Source organism: Mastomys coucha, unplaced genomic scaffold (genome assembly GCF_008632895.1).
Source record: "Mastomys coucha isolate ucsf_1 unplaced genomic scaffold, UCSF_Mcou_1 pScaffold1, whole genome shotgun sequence".
NCBI classification, from domain to species: domain Eukaryota; kingdom Metazoa; phylum Chordata; class Mammalia; order Rodentia; family Muridae; genus Mastomys; species Mastomys coucha.
Genome location: NW_022196891.1, coordinates 24,761,082 through 24,770,264, shown reverse-complemented (window position 1 = coordinate 24,770,264; position 9,183 = coordinate 24,761,082). Strand labels below are relative to the sequence as shown.

Below are 9,183 nucleotides of genomic sequence, written 5' to 3'. Positions count from 1 at the left end.
GACATGGAACTACAAGAAGGAACAAGGGTAAGGTGCCATTGGAAGTGATAAGATTTTGAATAAATGTGTCTACAGAGACAATGGGGTAGGAAGAAATAATAAAGTCCCAAGAAAATGAGTCAACTATCAACCTAGAATTAGCTATTTAAGAACACTCTATATAATCACTTCAAGGAGTATGTAAAGAGTGAGGAGTCTTATGTAGTCCATCATTCTTTCATCCACTATTTTATTCTACTTCAGTTCTCTTGTTGTAGATATTGGGTTTATGTAGTAGATATAAATCAGTATCTGTTCTCGGCATAGATTAAAATCTAATGGTGCAAAACAAACAAACAAAAAAAACCCAAAAAACAAGCAAACAACAACAACAACAAAGGCAGACAACTACCAATTACTTAAAGAAGTAATTGCTATGAATGAGTGTTTGGGTTTGGGAAGACAGTTACAAGAAGAACCGAGTTTGATTTCCAGCATGTGAGCACACATGCAAGTAAATAAAATCCTTTTATTATAGTCAGAGAAGCCTTCTCTGAGATAGATCTTTCTCTTTTCTCTTCTTTGTTTCTTTTCTTTTCTTTTTACTTTTTTTTTTTTTTTGAGACAGGGTCTCTCTCTATAGTCTTGGATGTCCCAATATACTATGTAGACCAGGCTGGCCTTGATCTCGCAAGTGCTGGGATTAAAGATATACACCACCACATTGGTCTCTGAGGTGACATTTAAGGTAGAAAACAAAGAGAATTGAGCCACACCAAATATAGAAAAATTCACCATGAAGAAAGAATACATGTGTAGGGAAAGGTCTGTGTGGCCAGAAAAATAATAAACAATGGAGAACATGAGACAAATAAAACTGAAAAGCTAAGGAGGGCTACCCACACCACAGCTTATCTGACAGAATGCACAATGGTGACATTTAGCTAGAAACCCTGAGGGAGAATAAGAAATGAGGACAATAAACATCCTTAGCCCAGAGTTAGTCCTAAGAAAGAGACTATGGCTTTTGTAAGGTCGCTGCCTCTCATCCCTCACCTATGCTAGATAGGTTAAGGTCCTAACGTCACATTCCCACTGGCAGTGTGTTTGTCACTCAGCCTTGTGATGGCAGCAGTAGCTGAATGAAAGTCCCAGTGAGAACCTTAAGACTAAGTTCCACTAGAATTACCAGTTGCCATTGTCAGTATCTTTAGTGTCTTATTTTTAATCAAAATATCAACTGCCTAAAGAAATTTCAATTGCTCAAACCTTAAACTTTGTGGTCTATGCTAACCAAAGAGGGCAGTCAACAATATCAGACACAAACAATTTTCAGCAAATACCACTGACTTGACAGATATCTTTTTTTTATTTTATTTTAAAGATTTACTGATTTTATGCAGTAAGTATACTGTCACTGTCTTCAGACAGATCAGAAGAGAACACTGGATCCCATTCCAGATGGTTGTGAGCCACCATGTGGTTGCTGGGGATGTTGAACTCAGGCCCTCCAGAGGAACAGTGAACAGTCAGCGTTCTTAACCTCTGAGCCATCTCTCTGAGCCATCTGTGCTTCAGGCTCCTCTTCAGATTTTTGTACTATGGCACAACTGTCTTTACATCTTTCAGTTTAAACAGATACAACTGGAGATTCTTGTTAATTTGGCTGAAGTAGCTCTAGTTTCTAATACAACTCTATAATTATTTAATTTTTATTTAGTTATTAAATGGAATATTTAATTCATAAAGGCTACATTTGAAAAAGATAGAAGTAGTACCCTATGCCTTAAGATACTGGGGAGGCTGAGGCCAGGAGGATTACTGAGCCTAGGAGTTTGAAAGCAGCCTGGGCAATAGCAAGACCTAGTCTCTCAAAAAGTAAAAGGAAACAATTTCATGGGGGCTGGAGAGATGGCTAAGTGGTTAGGAGCGCTGACTGCTCTTCCAGAGGTCCTGAGTTCAATTCCCAGCAACCACATGGTGGCTCACAACCATCTGTAATGAGATCTGATGCCCTCTTTAATGTGTGTCTGAAGACACCCACAGGTGTAAATAAATCTTTAAGAAAAAAAATAACTTCATGAAATAAAAACTTGCCTAAACATTTTCTCTGAAATAATTATTTTTAAAAGATATTTTATGTATGTGTGGGCCTACATGTGTAAATGTGTATCATAGGAGGCTGTGGAGTCTTCAGGAGAGCCATTAGATCCCCTAGACCTCAAACAGATGGTTGTGGGCTGCCTGCCATATGGGTACAGAATTCAGGTCTTTTGCAAGAGCAGTAAATACTCTTAACTACTGAGGTATCTCTCTAGCCGCTATATATTGTGTGTGTGTATGTGTGTGTATGTGTGTGTGTGTGTGTGTAAGCCTAAACTCACTTGCCCTCTACCTCCTATGTTCTGGGTCTGGAATACTTCTTTGAATACCCTTGAAACCACTCCTTCTAATTACAAATACCTTTTTCATTTCTCTTTTTAACTTTTTAAAAAATAATTATTTATTTTATGTATGTGAGTACAATGTAGCTGTCTTCAGACATGCCAGAAGAGGGCACAGGATCCCATGGCAGATGGTTGTGAGCCACCATGTGGTTGCTGAGATTTAAACTCAGGACCTCTAGAAGAGCAGTCGGTGCTCTTAACCGCTGTGCCATCTCTCCAGTCCCCTTTTTCATTTCTTAAGTTGATTTTTTTTTAAGATTTGTATATTACTGATGGGATCTCATATCTAAGAAAATTTAAAGTTCTCATATACATTCTGTGGCCTTGAGTGAAAGCACAAGAGAATAGCTATGACTACTATACAATATGAACTCCTATGAACTTATTTAAAATATCTTGAAGATTCTGTGGCGTGTGTGTGTGATTTGGTGGGAGTGGTGGGGTGTGTGGCTTGATTTGAAGGTTCTAAGGTGTGATCTCTGTAGACAGCAATGTCATGTCACATGTTAAAAGATTGCCGCTCCCAACCTGTTAGGTGCTACCTGTTGAGTGCTGCTGCTCTGTGATCTCAGTGTCTGTATATTCCTAGAGTAACACCTATCTTACTTTGTGTTAGGATGACCTAGCTAAAACTCTAGAAAAGCTATCTGCATTTTGTAAGTGGGTATGGACAGACTCCACTGTCCATCGCTAACAGTATTTCTGCAACTGTTCAATAGTTGCTGATACTCTAAGCAGACATAATACTAGCTCACCTCATTAAGGTTAACTGAGGAATGTGTATATGCACAAAGCTCTATAACGTGTAAGACTTCAATTACTTCTATAACTTTCCAATATTTATTAATCAAATTTAGCATTTAGACTAGGATATTCATTTAATAGTAGTTCATTTACTAGTGGGGTAGAGCAACTACCTGGCATAAATAAAGTCCCAGGTTTAGACCTACCCATAAAGGGGAAAGTTTTAGGAACTTTTAGTATTTTTCAGGAATGTTTACGTACCATCAATTGTATACTCTGTTAAAAAACATGGATACCAGCCAGGCAGTGGCGGCGCACGCCTTTAATCCCAGCACTTGGGAGGCAGAGGCAGGTGGATTTCTGAGTTCAAGGCCAGCCTGGTCTACAGAGTGAGTTCCAGGACAGCCAGGACTAGACAGAGAAACCCTGTCTCGAAAAACCAAAAAAAAAAAAAAAACCCAAGAACCAACCAACCAACCAACCAACCAACCCCATGGGTATCATGGTCCTAAGTCTTACTTCTCTACGGACTTATTTTACATATGACCTGTAACTGTCTTCTTCCTTTCTCTTCCTCTTTCTTCAAGACAGGGCTTCTCTGTCCAACCTTTGCTGCCTTGGAACTCAGTAGACCGAGCTGGTCTTGAACTCATAGAGATCTGACTGCCCCTGCCCGGCAAATTGAGGGATTAAAGGTGAGTACCATCACACAGCCCCTCTCCCCGTCTTAAGACAAGGTTTCTCTGTGTACCCCTGGCAGTCTTAGAACTCCCTCTATAGACCAGGCTGGCCTCAAACTCAGAGATCCACTAGCCTCTGCCTCCCAAGTGCTGGGATTAAAGGTGTGCGCCCCTCCTGCTCAGCTGTTTATTTTCTTTTTCCCTTAAAAAACAAAAATGGCAAGATTGGCTCAGCGGTTAAGAGCAATGACTGCTCTTCCGAAGGAAGAACTCTTTCTTCCTGAGTTCAAATCCCATCCCAGCAACTACCTGTAATGAGATCTGACGTCTTCTTCTGGTGCGTCTGAAGTCAGCTACAGTGTATTTATTTATAATAAATAAATCTTTGGGCTGGAGCAAGCAAGGACTGAGTGAGTGGGGCTGACCAGAGTGAGCAGAGGTCCTAAAAATTCAATTCCTAACAACCACATGAAGGCTCACAACCATCTGTACAGCTACAATGTACTCACATACATAAAATAAATAAATCTTTAAAAAACAAAACAAAAAAAACCAAAAAACCCCCCAAAATGTCAGATATGGTAGCACACACTTATAATTCAAGCACTTGGGAGGCTGAAGCAGAAAGATAACTGTGAGTTTGGAGCTAGCGTGAGGGCCTATATGCCTTTGATCCCAGTACTTGGGAAGCAGAGGAAGAGGTAGACTGATCTCTGTGAGTCCAAAGCCAGTCAAGGTTATACAGTCAGGCTCTGTTAACTCAGCCTCAACACTGTTAAAACGTATACGTTAACCTGCTGTGGTTGCACAAGTCTGTAATCACACTTGGGAGTAGAGGAGAATCAGGATTTCAAGGTCAGCCTGGGGTATATGAAATCCTGTCTCAAACAAAACAAAACAAAACACCACACAAAAAAAGCCTCAAAATCCTGGAAAAGCAAACAAACAGTTTTTGTGACCTGGCCAAGTTACTTTACAACTTTGGACCTAAGTTGCTCAACTACAAAAACAGGACAATAAAACTAGTCCCCCCAACCCCAACTGTTGAAATTTTGTGTGGAACACAGTTTAAAATGTTATAAACTGTGGCTAGAGAGATAGCTCAGTGGTTAAGAGCACTAGCTGCTCTTTCAGAAGACCTGAGTTCAACTTCCAACCCCATGTGGTTGCTCACAACCATACTAAAATCTCTTAAATCTACCTACTACTGACCTCATACTAAAATGTCATGTTCTTTGCATTTTCATGTGACTACTGTCCTTACTGGATTACAAGATTAATTTATTAATTTAAAGTATAACTCCAATACAACCTTAATAATTTATGCTCTTCTAATTAACAGCAAGCACCAAGCTGAAAATTTAGCTTAACAAGACATTTAAAATTTAATGCTCAATCAAATTCACATGTGTTATTTTTCTTCACAGAGATGGACAAAGTTACTAAAAGACTTGGGTCAATTATGAGTAAACGGTTACTAAACATAAGTGACTGAAGAAATACACTTCAAATTAATAGCTGTCACACAAACTGGTCCATGTATCAAGAATGTACAAAACTACAGAAGCAGATGGTTGACTGCAAATACACAAGACTTCAGCAATAAAACAGGAGGCTATGGAACAAATTGATCTAGAGCAAAATGGGGTAAATGAGTTAGCACATGTCTGGAAAACTACATTTTAGGTGAGAAGAGAGGAAGAAATCAGGACTGAATATGTACTTTACAAACTACGTTAAAAGAAAAAAAGAGTCAACTTGTAATAAAGCAATTATTGCACCTTCGAGTTCCCTCCGAGCTCTATGATAAAAGAGTACTCATCTTTGAGCTCAAGTTTATGTTTCAGGAATCTTCTAAGGCATCAGGTGGTTTTTTTGTAGCTTACCGATGACACAGCTTTCTTTGACAGCTCGCAACTTTCTAGACCGAGTTGTCAGCCTAGGGGCCTGTCCCAACCACACCCGCACATCAACAATTAAAAGGTCCAAGCTGCCAGAAAAGGAGATCCCAGAGGACCAAGGGGACACCAGGGTTAGGGGTGGGGGGGTCCTGGGGAGGTCCGCCTGCGACAACCCGACAGCCAAGGTCTCCTCGCAGGGTTCGGTCATCGGGAACAGGGCCTGGACGCGCTCCCCGACACAGACGCAGAGAGGTCACGCCGGAGTCCCAAAGAGACCCCCAGAAGCACCCAGCGGCCCTGGGCCCGCCCGCGGCCTGGAGAGGCTTGGCGTCTGGGTCGGCCCCGCGGCGGAGCGAGCCTGGAGCCATACAAGAAAAGCCGTACCGGGTTTTTTTACCAGGAGACGAGTGGGCCCCAAGCAAAGCCAGCGGACCTGCACAGACCGGAGCGCACCGGGCGACAGAGTCGGAGGCTAGCCCGCCGTGGCTCCTCCCGCCTAGCTCACTCGACGCTTAACGAGAACCGAGAAAAAGCCAGAAGCACCGCGGATCATCCTCAGGCCCTCGGCCCACTCACCTGCCACGAACACCACGAAGACCGCGCCGCTCCTCTTAGCGGAGGCGATGGCCGCCGGGATGGCGCCCTGGAACCACAGCATCGCTCCCCTCAGGCCCAGGCGCTCGCTCGGTGCGTCGTCGCCGCGGTCGCACAGCCGACCCCGCCCTCCTCCACCTCCTCCGGCCTCGCGGCCCCGGCAACCACCGGCTAGTCTCGGCCCCCGCCGGTCTGAGGACCCAAGCCGGCCCCGCACGCCCGAGAGATCCGCCCCCCGGGGACGCGCACGCGCGGGAGCGCGCTGGGCAAGGGATGCACGCTCTCGCGTCACGTGACAACACTCCTCGGAGGGGTCGCGCGCCCCGCCGGCGAGGTAAGATCCGTGTGAGTGTGTGCGCGCCCCCGCGAACCCTCAGGTTTCGACTCCAGGAAGTGGAAGGAAGCGTCAGGAAGGATGACTAACCGCTACGGCACGTTGACGTCGCCCGCACTGCGGCTTCCTGGGAATTGTAGTCTTCTGGGGCTCGTTTGTTTCCTTGTGGGAAGGTAAACGGTGGTTTTGAAGCACTGCGAGAATGGAAGTAGTGAGCCCGACAACGCTGTAAGAGGGTGTTGCTCTCACCTTCTGACTTCTGCAAGCAATCTGTCCCACAAATAAACAAGCTTTACAGGGGCTGACCCGAAGACTTTGGTTTTTATTTAGTTTGACCCTGTGAAAAAGATGGGATTCGGAGGGGCGTGGCAACCCACGCATTTACTCCCAGCAATCCAAAAGCGGAGGCCTGCCTATCATTTCGAGCTGGAGGCTCGCTGGGCCTACAAGGTGAATTCCACCGACAGTCAGTATTTGTACAGAGACCTTGAATAAACAAACAAAACCACAAACCAACCAACCAACCCAAACAAACAAAAGAAAAAGACTGGCAAGAAGCACTACATTGGTCCTGTCCCCCACCACGTTCCCCCCCCCCCACGTCCCCCAGTACCACACAGCTCCCCTACCTGAAGGGAGGTAGTGGCAGAATGCTGGCCAAGGGATGGGCTGTGTAAGGTTTATGGATGCGTGGGAAATCAAAATGGAAGATAAAACATTTGCACAAATATCTAGTGTTTGGTTTCAGACTTGGGGACAAGGGACTGAGGTGCATATTTTACATACCAAAGCAGATCTGGCCTCCAGATTCCCCCAGCATTCTCAGTCGTTCCCCGCCCCCCCCATCCTCCCCTTCTCTCTTACTATCTCTTTCTGCTAACTGCTCCCCTCTGCCTGGTGGCAACTTCCTTGGCCTTGGTCCTTGGGGCCGGTGAACCTACCAACCGAGCGCAGTTTCCCAAAAACCTGCCTTTAATATAATCTAATCTGGTTTAAATTGGCTCATTTCTCTTAGCTTTCTTCAAAAAATTTTTCATGTTAATTACTTTGACATTCCTCTTCTGCTATTGTTGTGCCAGGGAAAAGTTAGTGATTCCCCAAAACACACACAGGAGCCAATCTGATGCAACTCACAGCAGGGTCTTTATTGGAGCTAGCTCGGGTCCCTTAGAACTGTTTTGTCATGTGGGGGAGCCCCAAATGTCTATCCCGGCAAGGCTTTAGCAGCAAGCCAGGGAATACTTGTGCAAGCACCTAATTGGAAAGCTCCTGGGGCCTTTAACATAATTGGCTGGTGCTGGAAGTCCTATCATAAACTTAACTTCTGCTCCCCTCTGCATTGGTGCTCATTAGGCAAGGGGTGGGCTTGTAACCTGGGGTGCAGGTTTGTTGGGGGAATAACCTGGAGACACTGGTCTTGTTGAGGGTGTAACCTGGAAACTGCTCTTGTTGGGAATTAGTCTAGAGACTAGAGCTAAGCTCAGGTTCTGTTAGGGGGCAACTTGGAAACTAATGCTAGATACCAGTCTGTTAGTCTACCTGAGTTCAAACTTAGGGCAGCTTCTCTAAAATGGAGTCTGAATTTAAAAGCTTCTCACTTCAAAGGCAGATACAAGTGAATAATACAAACCAGCAGTACACGGAATCAGCGACCTCCCCACCCACCCCACCCCGTTCATGAGCACCTCCATTTATTACTGGCACAACTCTGGACAAATTTTCTAACCTTTCTGACAGTTCAATTGGAGCGGGGGTGGGGGGGTCCGTGGAGGGGAAACAGGCTATGTGATCACAGAGACCCTTTTAAGTGTTTAACAAGTACTTGTTACTTAAGTGGTAATTAAGTGCTTTACAGATTTTAGCTATTGTTTCTGAATGCCTGTCCCAAATCATGTTTAAGAAAATTATGCACGTACTTTTCAGAACTCAAAGTTTTGCTGGATCATTTCTGAATTTAATCACTGAACAAATATTTGTTGAGGTCTTAGTAAACAAAAGAAATAGGCAATCGGTCTCAAGGATTACATTCCTCTGACCAGTAGTAAAACATTAAGCAATAAAGCGGGCAATTACTTGTGTAATTGCCACTGTAATAAATGGCAGAGAAGAGGAACTACAGGTATTTTAATTTACACCAAGTCATTAATTATAGTTCACCAGAAATGCCTCATGTAGGGCTTAAAGAAATAACAGAAGAAGTTGGCTTCTTGAAGGTAGTATTTAAGTATTGCTACGCACACTCGTCTACTCCAGTCACATCTGATGGGTTTTGAGTCGTGGCGGGAAGCGTCTGCAGACACCAGGCCCAGGCAGTTCCACCTGTAAGAGGTTTAATTGGAAGGGGGTAGGGGGATAGCAGCGCAGGAAGAGAGAGGGGAGAGAGAGAAGAAAAGAGAGAAAGATGGAGGAAAGTACCCATATATATATGTCATGACATAGCAGTCCAGGTAAAGGTGGGAGCTGAACCCAATGAATTCTGGGAATATGGTGGCCGTTGCCCTGGC

The 9,183-nt window shown here is 44.3% G+C and overlaps 1 protein-coding gene across 2 annotated transcripts in view; it reads right to left on the bottom strand.

The window, feature by feature from the left end:
• Window positions 1-6,738, bottom strand: part of Ubxn4 (UBX domain protein 4) — a 34,449-nt gene extending 27,711 nt beyond the window's left edge. The window contains exon 1 of one of the 2 annotated variants that reach the window (XM_031381238.1): window positions 6,328-6,738. In XM_031381238.1, the coding sequence (XP_031237098.1) occupies window positions 6,328-6,409 (82 nt within the window). In that variant the 5' untranslated portion in view covers window positions 6,410-6,738. The remainder of the gene's footprint in view (window positions 1-6,327) is intronic. The other variant, XM_031381246.1, reaches the window with a different exon arrangement.
• Between the last annotated feature and the right edge of the window lie 2,445 nt (window positions 6,739-9,183).